This window comes from Gossypium hirsutum, chromosome D08, assembly GCF_007990345.1.
Source record: "Gossypium hirsutum isolate 1008001.06 chromosome D08, Gossypium_hirsutum_v2.1, whole genome shotgun sequence".
In the NCBI taxonomy this organism is placed as follows: Eukaryota; Viridiplantae; Streptophyta; class Magnoliopsida; order Malvales; family Malvaceae; genus Gossypium; species Gossypium hirsutum.
The window spans coordinates 8,528,405-8,544,463 of record NC_053444.1 but is presented as its reverse complement, the minus strand read 5'-3'; the positions used below and the strand labels follow the sequence as shown (position 1 = coordinate 8,544,463).

General features: G+C 31.6%; 1 protein-coding gene across 1 annotated transcript; it reads left to right on the top strand.

The window, feature by feature from the left end:
- Positions 1–1,516: 1,516 nt before the first annotated feature.
- LOC107908247 (transcriptional regulator SUPERMAN) lies at positions 1,517–2,032 on the top strand. Its single transcript, XM_016835484.1, has one exon. The coding sequence runs from the start codon at positions 1,517–1,519 to the stop codon at positions 2,030–2,032; it is 516 nt and encodes a 171-aa protein (XP_016690973.1).
- Positions 2,033–16,059: the final 14,027 nt, after the last annotated feature.

Genomic DNA, 16,059 nt, shown 5'->3' with positions numbered 1-16,059 from the left:
TAAACATTTGAAGATCAAATTTCATTTTGTTCGAGAGGCTGAGCAATCAAAGGAAGTCAGCCTTGTTCAATGTAGCTCAGAAACTCAATTGGCTGATATTTTGACCAAGCCATTAGGAGCTACTAGATTTGAAACTTTGAGAAGGAAGATTGGTGTTTGTTGCATACAGTCCAAGGAGTGTTAAGCTTTGGCCTGCATTGCAATAGGAGACCAGTAGCAGTTCAGCACAACACCAGTAGCAAAACTGTTTGAAGTGCAGAAATGGAGTTGAACCGAATGCAACAATATATTTTGATCATTTTGTTCCTATTTAACTTTGGCTAGTTCATTTTTAATTTGTTCACAAAGTTAGTAGGATTAGTTTATGATTTGAGTTATGTAATAGCTGATATGTCAACTATCTTTTGTGTGTAATTCAAGCAAAATTTAGTCTTGTATTAGTGGGAGCAGTTAAGTCATTAGGTAATTGCCCATTACTTTGCAACTCATATATTATTCAAATTTTGAATGAAAAATTAAGGTGAATTTTTCAGTCATCATTCTCCCAATTGTTTTCATTCTGTTTATGCTTCGATTTCTTTGCTTGGTCTGCTGCTTTTGTTTTTATTTTACTGCTTAAGTTCCAACAATGTGACACAACAATCACAACTTTCCCAAGCAAACACTAATTAGTAATAGTAATCAAATTGTAATGATCAGTTAAACCTAATAAAGGATCATTATAGTAAATCATGAATCTGATTGTGACAAAAAGATGATGTGTTTTCCATTAATTATGGTGGAAAAGAAAAGTTTTACTTAGGGACAAGTGCTAAGTACAAAGATATACACTATTTTCTCCTCATCATCATATATTCTGCAGGAAGGTTCCTGCACCTTTCCTTACCAGTGTGATCATTAGCCTTTATTTCAATTATATAGTGTGTAAATATAAGCATTTATCATTAATTGAAGGCCCATTTTTTGTTCTATTAATGAAAATCTTTTCTGCCTGTATTTTATAACCATGGACTGATTGACACATCTGTAAAGCCTCTCTCTGCTTACAATCAAAGGTTCATTTAGAGTTTCCCAAAAGACTATATATTCCAATGCATCAAAAGTGTCTTGTGTGTGTATATGCACATAAATTCTCACATATATTTAATATATATGAGTGAAAATACATGCAAAGGGGAAGAGAGAGGTGAGAAAAGGGAGTCTACTTTTAAGGAAAAAGTTAGATGAAAGCAGCAAGAGAGAGCTTAAAAATGGCAGACAAATAGCAGATAAAATATACCAATTACTGGCAGCTAGAGATGGATATCCACTAACCTCAGCCGGCTATCAACCAAAGTTGATCTCCCTGCAAATGTCTATAAGACTTTTGTCTCTCCCAACATTTCTTCACACAACTCATGTCCCGTGTCTGACTTTTTCTCCTCGTGTACTTCCTTCCCATTATAATGATAAACCCTTAATCTCCAACAAGCGATAAATTTCCTGGTGAGAATTTGAGTATTAGTTAAGAATTTCCATGGAAGCCAACCATCTTGAAGATTCAAAGAGCTCGAGTGAAGAGACTGATAAATCAGAGCAAAGCATCGATGATATGCGCGCCGGTCGTCGGTCCTACGAGTGTGTGTTTTGCAAGAGAGGGTTCACCACAGCACAAGCCTTAGGTGGGCATATGAACATCCACAGGAAAGATAGAGCCAAGTGCAGGCCTAGCTCAGTTCCTATAGTTTCACTTTCAGGCAACAAAGCTGATGATAAGAATTACCCAAGTTTTAGGCCTTATTCCTATCCGCCAATCCGAAGCTATCAGCCACATTACTCCATTGCTCCTGAGGTACATGTAAGTTATCAAGCTTTTCTTCCAGTTTCAGGTTGGGGTTTTAGGCTACCTCCGCACACAGCTCAACTGTTTGTAGACAATTCAAAGCACCTGAATCCATTTGGCGAAGATGATCATAAAAACAAGAAGGCTGATGGATATAATGATAAAGAAGATGAATTAGACTTGGAGCTTCGATTAGGTCATGATCCCTAGTATATATATCACTATATATTCTACATTAAATACTCATAATAAAGAAGTTTCTCAATGTACAACAGTTGTGGATATATTCTTTATAAAGCACACGAAATAAGAAGAATGATTACTTACAGAAAGAAGAAGGAAAAGGGGGCTATTTTTATGCTTAATATATACTTCAAAGATGGAAGGCCCGCAAGATGGATTCTATAAGATGTTCTTTCTTATGTGATCTTTTGCACAGTCTTCATGTTTTAGTGAAGTTGTAAACTTGAAATATTTTCATGTGAAATTAATTATTAGTAGAAATGGAGCTTGCTTATTAAATTCTATAATTGTCAGCTATTTCTCAATTTGTAACGTTTCTGAATTTCCACAGGAAACCCTAATTTCTTTTTACAGAAGAATTAAAACGGAACAATAAAAATAGTGGACAAAAAAGCGATCAATCAGGCTTCGCCCCAATTCATGTGAATTTGGTTGAATATAAAAAAATCTCTTGCTTCAAACAGATGTTATAGATATCAAATTTGCAATGTACATTTTCCTTTTAGGCTAATTTGAACACCCAAGTGAATGGTTTGGTGATAAGCAATTGGATTTTTTTAACTAAATACAACTTTGATGTCTTAATTACAAGCTTGGTATGGAAAATTTGATGGGATTTCTCTCACTAGGGTTTTGAATTAGGTTCCTGGTTCAAGCATTTAGGGTTTTTCCTTTCAGCTTCACTCAAATTAAAACCTAGGTTTGAGTGCCGGACCCATCTAGAAAAATGCCTTTCATTTCAAAACTTTTTACTATATATTATACACTCCCCTTTCGTCGTTATTCGTCCAGACGAAAAACAAACAGTTCCCTTACGTTGAGGATTTTTTTTCCTCGATCAAACTTCAAATTATATCAAGTAACACAACATACTACTGCATGCATGACTTGACAAGAGCAGCACAGGCAATTAGCAGCATGAAATCCAAGTCAACTGCAGCAAACCTAATCAATTCAAACCAAAATTTAATATTGCATAAATATTATTTTTACAATCGATTTTTATAAATTGGATTTGATGAAAAATAATATTATATACATTAATTCTTTTTTCGGCAATAAAATTTTTAATAAGATAGGCAAAAATTGTCATGCTACAAGCTAAGAGAAAGGCAATGCACCCAGCAAAAGCATACATAAATTGATTTTGTTACACAAATCGAGGCTATAACTTCTCCATATGTGTAACCTTATTAGGTCGAATTTTGTGGATAAGTATTTCGTTATATTATCCAAAAGAAACAATGAGTTGCTACAAACAAAAACAGTAGCGGTTAAATAGTAGATCACTCAATTAGGGTCTGTTTGATTGAAGGAATTGATTTTCAGGAAAATCATTTCCAACTTTTCCAGCGTTTGATTGGCGGAAAACATTTTCCATTTGGAAAATGAACTCCAAAACAAGGGAAAATGGGTTACATTTTAGGGAAAATGTCTTACCCTTTCAATTTCCGTAAGACATTTTCCGTTCTCTCCTCTCTATCGCCTCCTTCATTCCTTCCTTCATTTCCGGTAGAAAATTGCTTCTATTTATCGATTTTCCAGTAATTTGTTTTTTTTAATTATTCAATACTTGTTTTTTTAACACAATTACAAATAATTTATTTGATATTAATTTTTTTCAATTTATAACGATTAATATGTGGCTTAATAATTGAGTATTATTATAAATAAATCATTGCAATATATGTAAAAATAATTTAAAATATAAAAATTTATTAATATATATCAATATATGTAAAAACAATTTTTTCGAAAAATATTTCCAGGAAATCTACCAAACAGCCGAAAATATTTTACACAGATTCAATCAAACACCAGAAAATATTTTCTAGTAAATTATTTTACAGAAAAGTAAAACATTTTCCCGAAATCATTTTACGGAAAATATTTTACTGGCAATCAAACAGACCCTTAATCTCTAATCAATACAAAATCACATGTTTACCATGTCCCTATTTATATTTTTCCCCATAATCATTATTCTCACTATATCTCTAATACTACAATGATCATTTCACTAGCTTGATGCCCTTTAAAGTGTCTCTTGTTCCTTTCTCTCCAATATCATATATACATATGCATTCCATGCTATTTTTATAATAAGAGGAAGAAAAGATTTCCTTGTATAATACCCAAGCCCACGACACTATTAAACTAAAATTTAGCTACACCTCTTAAAACTCCAAAATAAGAAAACAGAAGAATTTAACGAACCAAATAGAAGATTCAATATTTGGTTTGATGCACTTAACATTTACTACATAAGTCTTTATATAGACCCAAGGTCTCACTACTTTCGTTTTTCTAAGTAATGGGGGATATGAATTTTTATATGAACTCACAATCCCTTGCTTTTTTATTCCTAAATAATGTGGGATTCATTCCCCTACTTAAAAAAAAACTTAAGACTAAAATTAGTACCTAAAGACTACTCACCGAAGTTAAACTTTTTACAATATAAACATTGACAAAATATATTTTCCAACAAGTTGGTGTTGATATTCAACACTCTCCCTCAACACCAACTTTCACCATGCCAAACTGACGATAGAAACTTTTGAGCTTGTCGTCACACAAGCCTTTTGAAAACAAGTTTGCAGTCAACTACACAGAACTTCCTTTGTACTCCAACAAATTTTGCAACTTCTTCTTATCACCTGTTGTAATTGCTCGTTTTTTAGTGGTGCCAAAAACGAAGGTTTCGAAACCCCGTTTTTAGATATTTGAGTCTACAAATATTATTATATAATAATATTTACGAGTCAATTATAGTGTTATATTGAATTTTGATCCAGTCATTTTGTTGAACAGATAGCTAATTAAGGTACAAGGACTAAATCGTAAAAATGTAAAAGTTAATCACTATAAATTTTTATTAGTTAAAAAGGATAAATAACAATCAACCAAGGGCTAATATGGCAATTAGGCCATTTTTAATATGGTGGACGGTTAATATCTTAAATTTAAGTGATTTATATGTTAACTTTAATTAAATTATTAAAATATGTTCAAAGTAGTAAAATAAAACATAAGTTTATCATACTTTTCCTTGTTTCTTCTTTCTTCACCATCAAAAAAAAAGAAGGAAAGGCTTGGAAGCCATTTTTGAAGTTCAAATCTTGGCTCTTTTGCATGGTAAGTTTTTGGAAGCTATTTTTCATAAATATTATATTTTTAATATCGTGGTAGCTCAATTTAGCTAACCCATATGTTATTTTTTAAAATTGTTAAAGTTTCAAAATGTTTTCATTGATGAATGCTTGAAGTTTGAGTGTTAAATAGTTAGATTTCAAGCTTAGATATGAAAAATGACTAATTTGTAAAGTGAAAATTGTTTGATTTTGGTCATAGAGACTAAAGTGTAAATACTTTGAAATTGACATGAAATTTCTATAATTATTGATATTAGAGGTTTTTAGAAGTATGAAATTGAGATCGGTTTCAAAATCGAAGCTCAAATTTGAAAGATATGACAATTTTAATTTTAGGGATTATATTGAATAAAATCCAAAACTTGAGGAAATATTCGATAGATGAAATTGAACTGATACATAACTATAGTAGGCTATTAATTGATGTTTGGTTTTGATAATTTAATTGAATTATGATATAGATTGAGATTTAAACCAGTCGAAGGATAATCGCGGAAAAGGGAAAATTTGAGGATTAGTCCCTGACACCTTATCAGTTGTTGTTTTTGCTAGGTAAGTTCATGGTGTAATTATTATTTGATCCTTATGTATATCATATTATGAATACATATAAGTTCTAGTGAACTTTGAATTGTATGCAAATCAGTACTAAAAAGTGAGATTGGAATTAAATTGAAAAAAAATAAACATGAACTTACATGATGGAAATTACCTTGATGAAACTTCGCAAATGTATCGTACACATGTTTACAAGTTGATTTTTGATGATTCTGTGATCCAGCATTTGTTGCGGACTCAAAGATACATGTGACATAGGTTTAGCTTAGACGAGTAACCTGATGTCATTTTATAGGTTTAACTCGAACAAGTAACCTTTCATGTATATACAACCTTGACTAGGCTATTTGATGGGTCGATAAAAGGTTTAGTTTGAACGAGTAACCTAACACAAATGGATATGTTCAGCTCGGACAAGCATCAGGTATGATTAGTATTAGTGTATACGAGTTCTTTTACAGTGTTTCATCGGGTAACTTACAATATACGAAATGTGGAAATTGAACAACATGTAATGTGCTTAATGATCAAAGGTATTAAATTGGAGGATTAAATAGAAAGTTGAGTATAAAAATATGATTGAGTTGAGGTTAAATTGGATTTAGAAGATATGAAATGTTATGCTTGTACTTGATATGTTACATAATTGAATGTGAATCAGCTCACTTTGTTGTGATTATGTTTTGATGTGCTAGGTAAATTTGATTATACACATTAGTTTAACCTATGTATTTGTTAAATGAGGTAAGTTAATTGTTTGTCTACATATGAGCTTACTAAGCATTCCAAAATGCTTACCTTGTTGCATTTCTTTTCCTATAGATTTTGACTTGTGGAACGTGACTATCGGATCCTCTAAGAGATCACACTATCCATATCCTGATTCGGTAGATTTTTTATCATTTAAAATCGATTATACATGGCATGTACTTAGAGTTGGCATGTTATCTTGAAATGCCAAGTTTGATTTGAAACTTTACCTATTATTGAACTTATAATGTAAATGGTAAATGGTAAATGGTATTTGTACACAAGTTGAGTAATGTGGTATGAATGTTTGATATCAATAGTTAAAAAATTGGTCATGAATTGAATTGAATTGAAGAAATGAGTGGTTAAGTACATCAAATGGCACAAATAGGTGTGATGTGAATTGGTGTCAATTATGGCATATTGGTTAGATGTTTAGAAGGATGGTTATATGTTATGTTTTAGATTGTTTTGTGCAGGGTTTTAAGGAAATAGTTGGTTTAGGAATGGAAAGGGACCAAAATATGAGAGTTTTGGCATTTTTGGCAATAAGGTACCGATACCTTAAGTAAAGGTATCGATACTTTGCATTTTCAGCTAAATTTTCAAACATCGAATGTCAATTTGGTATCGATACCAGAATAAAGTATCTATACTTGATACTAGAGTATCGATACTTTAAGGGTTCCGGTACCATTGAACTTTTGTTTTAATGTTTTGCAAAATAGAATGCCAAAACAGTATTGATACTAAAACAAGGTATTGATACCTAATGATAAGTATCAGTACTTCAAGACTAGTATCGATACCTTTTGATTTAACTTGATTTTATTGAAACATCAAACCTAAAAATGGTATCGGTACTTACCTTGGTATTGATACCTATACTTAGATTTTTAAATGTTTGTAGTCAGGTCCTTCTTAGTGCTCGCAACAACTTACGAGCTTCCGTAAGCTCGAATGTGGCCCGATTTTGATTGTATACCATATTATGCATGAAATTATGTCTTGATTCAATAATGTAATGAATTGTTTGTGGTTACTCCAGTAACTATTGTAGCATTCCATAGTTCGGGTCTAACGATCGAATTAGGCTAGGGGTGTTACGGCTATCATGTGATTTGATCAGCCCGAATAAACAATCCAATTGTCCTCATAATCAATTTGATTAGACATTATAGTTGTAAAAGCCATCTCCTCTTCCACAACAATTAATGCCATCTCATTCTTCTTCACTATTGGCAGTAGCAACATTACCTTCCACGGGTTTTATCTTCGACCAGTAGGCATGCGCCTTGTGACCTTTTTTACTGAAATTGTAACAACTCCCTTTGAACTTTCTACCATTGACAAGGGACTTTGCAGCTCCCCATGCATGAAAACTCCCTTTATCTTGTAAACTCTTCACCTTGTCCTCATTTCTTTTCGATCCACCTTGCTGCTTGGAATTTCAACTTCTCTTGTTGGCATAGAGCGCTTGCTCCTCCTATATTCTTTGCTAATGCTTCTTGACTAGTAAGAAAATTCTCAAACTCAACAAGTGATGGTTGGGTTTGCCATCCTTGTACTACAGCAACAAATCCTCTAAAATTTGGTTTCAAACTATGGATGATTATCCTCTTCACCTTGGTGTCTCTGATCAGAGCTTGTGGATCCAAATCACCAATCTCTCATTTTCTTAGTGTGCCACTTGCATCATCGACTTTCGGTTGTGTCACTTCATTACTGTTGACAACCTCCTAAAGGTCTTGTCCTTGCATATAAGGCATTATGCAAGTTGACCATGTATTATAATTGTTATTATTAAGCTTCTTCAATCTGCCGACAACTTGCAAGTCTGTCATCGTATCGGCAGATGATTATCACAATTAAATACCTAAAATGTGAAAGTATTTCGTGAACAATGCACCAAGTAGTTCCTAGAAAAGAAAGGTGGGTCACAACGGACATTCTTAAGTACCAAGTCTTTCCTTAGTCAGAACCTTTCCTAGACATGCAATTTCACACTACCACACTTCCTTCCAATAACTAAGCAGCCAAAGATAATCTTCAAGTAGCTATGAGAATTTCTTTTCTAATGTGGAAGGTCAAACAATACTGTAACCATAGAGCATACAAAGAAAAGTTTCACTCCTTCTACATATCTCTGATACCAATTATAGAACACTCAGGCCCAAGACACCATTAAACTAAAATTTAGCTACACCTCTTAAAACTCCAAAATAGGAAAATAAAAGAGGAATTTAAAGAACCAAATAAAAGATTCAATATTTGGTTTGGTGCACTTAACACTTAGTACATAAGTCTTTATATAGACCCAAGGTCTCACTACCTTCATTTTTCAAAGCAATGTGGGATATGAGTTTTTATATAAACTTATAATCCCTTGATTTTTTTTATTCCTAAATAATGTGAGATTCATTTCCCTACTAACATAAAACTTAAGACTAAACTTAGTACCTAAAGACTACTCACCAAAGTTAAACTTTTTATAATATAAACATTGAAAAGATATATTTTTCAATAAGTTGGTGTTGATATTCAACATTTTTTTTCCAAATTGTTGAGTGCCTATTGAAACTCTCCATCCTAATTCCTAATAAATCTTCATATTTTACATAGCTTTAGAATTTATTCCTACACTACTTTCTTTGAGTAATCACGCTCAAAGAAAAGATGATTCCTACAATCTTGTCCTTGCTACAAATATTGCAGCCTACCTTAAATTCAGTCCCATTGTACTTAATCTCTCTTTGGTGGGCAACCTATCTAAAATAGCCATCCAATCCACAATAGAGTTAGGGGCGAATCTAGAAAATTTTAGAAGGGATTAGAATTGAATAATAAATTTTTGAGAGATTAAAAAAAATTTTATAATGTATTAATTTATTATTTTCATTTTTGAAGGGATTAACATAATGTTCTTTTTGGGGGCCAAAGTGTAATTTTATCATAAATTAAATTTTAATTTGATCATCTTATAGGGACTTAAATAGAAATTTTTCATCTGGGGGCCAAGGCCTTTGCCTTCCCCCTTTCAGATTCGCCCTGAATACTGTGTTTCGGAATGTGAAAAGAGTACCACACCAGCTTATCCCATTTGACTTTATTAAGTCAATTTATATAGGTTATACACTCAAATTAGGACCCAACCTTTTAAATGTTGCTCACATAAGCAGTAAGCCTTTCAAAATTTTCATATAAAAATAAAAAAAAATTATGAAAGTGCTCAAATAAGGGCTTTTTATGCATTTAGTGAAAATTAAGTGAATGTTGATGTGTTTAGAATAGAACATATGACAGTTGAATTAAATATTATTTGAAAAGAAAAAAAGTAAAAGCATAATTTGAAACCTAACATACAACATTTGAAAATCTTTATTTGAAAACTTTAAAAAGGTTTAACCTTTATTTGAGTATTTTAAAATATTTTACTGTCATTTGAGCACTTTTGTAAAAACTTGAATCTTATATCACCAGTTAAAAAGGTTTCACCATTATAATACTTGGATTAGATAACTTCCCAGCAATACTGATCTGTTCTTTTAGCACTAGTCCCGATTCACCAATAATGCTTCCTCCATGCACTGCTTGAACAAAAGGAAAATCTTTCTTGCAAAAGCATTGACCTGACTTACAACACTAGCCTTCCAAATTGCTTAAATCCACCATAAAACCAGTAAACTTTTCTAACCAATTTGGGAACGCAATCAAAATCAAAGAAATCAGGAAAGAAAGGATAAACAAATGAACAAAATCCTTCAAGGTTCACGTTAGACCCGCTATCGTGCACCAAGAGAGAAAAGGCTTTTACACCATTTTTCTTTTTACCTTCTTTTATGCTTGATTTTAACATTTACGAAAGAGATATTGTTATTGGTGTGCAAATTATAAGGGTTAAATTACAATTTGAGGCCTGAATTTGGTAACTATTCCTATTTTGCGGTTTGAATCTTTTCTGTTCAAGTTAGTCCCTTAATTTGGTAATTGTTCTCACATTGAGACCTGAACTAGGTAATTGCTACCATATTGAGGCTTAAGCTTTAGAATTTTCAAGGAAATATCAACGACTAACTTGGACAAAAAAAAAGCTCACCCAATGTGGAAACATTACCAAGTTTAATGTCTAACTTTAATATAAAAACGTTCATGTTATAATATGAAAACAATTGCCAAATTTATTCTATAATAATCAACTCAATTCTGTACATTGCTTATTTTAAAAAGAAAAATTTAAGATTGTTTATATGATATTTTTTAGATAAAAATGTTGCTTATTTGAAGTAGTTTTATTGTCTATGATTTTGAGAATTTGTGATTACCCCTCTCAATAAAGTTGTCTTTAAGATTCGAACTTACATCCTCTCTTGAAAGTACAATATACCTTATTATACAGTCAATACTTATTGCTAGCATATATGAACATAAGTTTATGATTTAGTAAAACTTTTAAAAGATGACACTTTGATGTTAATTATCACAATAATTAAAGGTTAACTTAATGTCAATTTAATAAAATAATAATTAATGAAGTTATTCTCATCAATTCAAAATTTCTTTCAAATTTATGCTTTTATTTATATATTATAGATACCTTTTAATAATTTATTTTTATTGAAATATGTATATTGCAGCATAAGTGGAAAATGAAGAGGAGGATCTAAATTAGTTAAAAACTTCCATTTGGTAGTATATTGGTTGCAATACATATCCACGGAGACAATTCGTATAAAAATGATCAAGATTCAAGAACAAGTATAAAAAATGATTGAGGAATGTTGAATCTGCTAAAAATAGAAGCATTAATCAAAATATGAGTGGGGCACTAAATCAAATCCCAGAGAATAAAGCAGATTGTAAAGCAGACTTTTGCTTGTGGTTGGCTTGCTTAACTCCCATCCTGTCCTGAACTAAGTCTTTCACGACAAATTTCGCAGATGATTTCTTTTTAGACACTGCTTTCCTTTCACAAATTGTCACATTTATCCAAAAAAAAATCACCATCATTTCTTGTCAGCTAATGAAATTTAGGAGATGATCAATAGGTGACACAACCCCAATGTCTCCTTTACTTTGTTTGGTTCCCAGAACGAATTTTTAGCTTGCATTGATTTCAATTTTGATTGAATGACCACGCATCTCTCTTTGCATTACTACTGTTTGATCTGTGAAGTTACCAAAAGCATGATATGACTCTTGAAGCTATGTGTGATAGAACAACACTATAAACCAGACAGCTGCAAATCATTTCCCTTTTTAATGCCTACTTTATATCATTTGATCAGTGCATGTACTGTATATACATGACAAATTTTTCAAAAAAGGGTTGCAAAATCTTTAACCCCATTTTCTCATATCGGTGAATATACCAATTCTGAACAGTGGAGATCAAGTTGGTATATAAGTTTATAAGCTATACATATAGTTCGAGCTACAATGAGAACATTTGCAAAAGTTTCTATACATGCAATTTTACCCTTCAGCAGGATCCATTATTGTCACAGCAAAATCTGCTGATACCAATCACACAATCTCAAAAGTTTTAACTACAAATGCTACTTTAAATTGGACATTGCATAAAAAAGACAACTTCAGAATATATGATACAGTAGCTAAGTACAATATTTTGGTGCATATTGTTGGAGAATGTTCAGCAACAAGCAGTCTATAACTCTCTTCATTGCAACTTCAATAGAATTGAGGATTTCATAAACAATATCTCATCCTCTGTGCATGGAGTAGGAATTAGTAACTGTTAGTACAAATTTCCGGTGAGAAAAATCTCGAACACACGAACGGAACTTTAATAGAAAAAGAAGAAATAGGACAAGGCTTCAAGGCATGTATCAAGCCACTATCTTTAAGGTTATATTCTCCCCCACCTATCTTTGGTGTACACATGAGTTTCAAGAAAATTAACCTCGAGGATACAATGAAGCCAATGACTATTTGTGTTTTGCACTAATGAGAATAGTCCACTACACACTGAGCAATGTATAACAAGAAACTCAATTTCTACAAAAGATTTCTGCAATAATACTTTATAGAATAATCTAATAATATTAGAAATTGAAGGAAGGAAAGAAAGAATATTAGAATTTGTTGATGTGATTTCCAAATAAAATCTCATTCCAATTTATTGTGACATCTTTCAATAGGTGTCTTTCTGAATAATAATGTCTTTAAAATAAACACATAATTATGCATTTAATATTATAACTATTCAAATAATATTATTTAAATAGTTATAATTCTTTTTCAAAAAATCAAATAATATAACTTTTGATTAATTACACCCATTCATTTATAGTTATTGAAACACTATAAACATTTGAAAATGTTCCAACAATCTCCCTCGATTTTCAAAATATTTTAGATTTTGATATTCTTGGAAATCAATTTGCATAAATGAAGGTATCTTACGATTGAACCTTCACTTAGTGACAACATGTTAAAGTTAATCGAAATTGCATGGTAGACTAATCTTTGAACCAACTATTCTATTTGATTAACCGAACATATCTCACACAATGATTTCAACATCGATTAATGCATAGTATCTAGGAACACTATTATGGCTATGTGTCTGTGTCCTCTTTTCATGAGTGTTGTCAGAGCCAAGCCCTTGAGCTCCTAGAAGCGGCCACACTTCCACTCACATAGGTAGATCCCATCAAGAATGTTCCCATAATTATAACACTCTAACATGTTTATGTTATGGGTCCATTAAGAGTACATTACTCATCCTTCCTTTATCATTACGGGTACTTAGCATTTTAATCTTAGGGTGGATTTATTTATAGTGCTAACAATCACATACTAATAATGTACTTTGCGTCAGTGAACTCAAGACTTGACGTTATACCAAGCGTTAAGTTGAGTTTCCATCATGGGTGACTTTAATTAATGGGCGTGAGTCCTATCCTTTTTGAGGTCCTTTTTACTGCATCTCTAGCAAGACTTTTTGTCAAAGGATCTGCCAAATTTTTACTTGACCTCACATAATTAATTTTGATCACTCCATCAGAGATTAATTGTCGGACATAGCTATGTCTTAATCCAATGTGTCTAGACTTTCCATTATATACTTGGCTATATGTCTTTGCTAGAGTAGTCTCACTATCACAATGGATAGAAATAGGTGAAACTGGATTAGGCCATAAAGGTACATCATAAAAATACATCATAGGTGAAATTCTACTGCCATGGTGGAATCAGTAATACATGTTTGTTTCTTGGAACCCCAAGAAATGGCTCCTCCACTAAGAATGAAGATTCATCCACTAGTAGATGCATGATCTTCCAAACTTGTAATCCAACTAGCATCTGAATACCCTTCTAAAACTGGAGGATATCCATTTAACACAATCCATATTTAATAGTTTTCTTTAAGTACCTAAGTACTCTATTCAAATCTTGTCAATGCAAACTACTTGGATTACTTGTATACCTACTCAATTTTCCAACAGCATATGCAATATCTGGTCTTGTACAAGTTATTATGTACATAAGACAACCAATTAGACTTGCATATTTCAATTGATCAATTTTCCTACCAACATTAGATACTAATTTTGTTTGAGGATCCATGGGTGTAGATGCTGGTATACAGTTGAAATTATCAAACTTTTTAAGCACATTTTCAATGTAATGTGATTGTGATAAAGTTATAGTGCTTTCATCTCGAGTTATTTTAATCCCAAGAATAACAACTGGTACACCCATATCCTTCATAGCAAAGTTGTTTGACAAGAATTTATTGGTGTTTTCTATTTGTTCCAAATCCGTGCCAAAAATGAGCATGTCATCTACATATAAGAAAATTATGACACATTTTCCATTTTCAAATTTGCTATATATGCACTTATCAGATTCATTTATTTTATAGCCATCAGCTAAAACAACCTTGTCAAACTTTTGGTGTAATTGTTTTGGTGCTTGTTTAAGTCCATATAAAGATTTAACAAGCTTACATACCTTATGCTCTTGTCCTGGAACAATTAATCTTTCTGGTTGTTCCATGTACACTTCCTCTTCCAATTCACTATTTAAAAATGCAGTTTTAACATGCATTTGGTGAAGAGTCTAATTGTAGCAATTCTTGCTACTGGAGGATAGGTATCAAAGTAATCAATTCATTATTTTTGTGTAAAACCTTTGGCTACCAACCTTGTTTTAAATTTATCAATGGTTCCATCGACCTTCATTTTCTTTTTAAAGATCCATTTATAACCTATTGGTTAGGAACCCGATGGAAGATCAATTAAGATCCAAGTTTGATTTCCCATTATTGAATCCATCTCATCATTTATTACTTCTTTCTAAAAAGTAGAGTATTAAGATTTCATTGCCTTTTCAAATGTAATAGAATCAGATTCCATATTATAACAATAAGGTATCTTATTGCATATACTTTCACCTTTTCCTTCTACAAGAAACATAATGAAATCTGGTCCAAAATCTTTGACCTTTTTAATCCTCTTACTTCTTCTTAATTCTTGACAAGATTTATCATTATTTTCAATTTGTTCCAATGGAATCTCATTCTCGTTTGATAAATTTTCATCAAAAATAGCATCTCTTAATTCAATAACAGTATTAATTGAAATTGAATCATTTGGTTCAATTACCATGAACCTATATGCCTTGCTATTATGTGCATATCCTATAAATATGCATTTAATTCCTCTTTCACCTAGCTTTTTACGTTTAGGTGTTAGAACTTTGACAATAGCTCTACAACCCCAAACCTTCAAATAATTAAGGTTTGGTTTCCTTTTCTTCCATTGTTCATAGGGGGTTATTTTAGTTTCCTTATTAGGAACTCTATTCAATATATGACAAGCTATTAGAACAGCTTCTCCCCAAAACCCTTGTCCAAGACTTGAATATGATAACATTCAATTTACTATTTCAGTCAAGACTCTATTTTTCCTTTCAGCTACACCATTTTGTTGTGGTGTGTAAGGGGCTGAAACTTGATAGAAAATTCCAATGGATTCAAAATAACTTGGATTATAGTATTCTCCACCTCTATCCGATTTTAAGTACTTGATAAATGATTCGCACTGAAGTTCAACTTCAGTTTTATAAACTTTAAATTTATCAAACTCTTCATCTTTTGAATGCAATAAATATACATAACAATATCTAGAACAATCATCAATAAAAGTAACAAAATATTTCTTTCCACCTAATGTAAGAGTATTATGCATGTCACATAAATCACTATGTATCAAATCAAGAAATTTTGTTTTCCTTTTAACCTTAGGGAAAGTGTTTCTTGTAATTTTAGTCAACATACATGTATTGCATTTTTTAATATTATTATTAAAAACATGAATTAAATCTAACTTATACATGTCATTCAATTTTCTATAATTCAAATGACCTAATCATAATGCCATAAACAAAAAGATTCAACCATATAAGCAAAAATAGTATTTTTATTCTTATTAATAATATTGATTTTGAACATACTCTCATAAATATACCCTTTCCCTACAAAAGTTCCTCCCTTAGACAAAATAA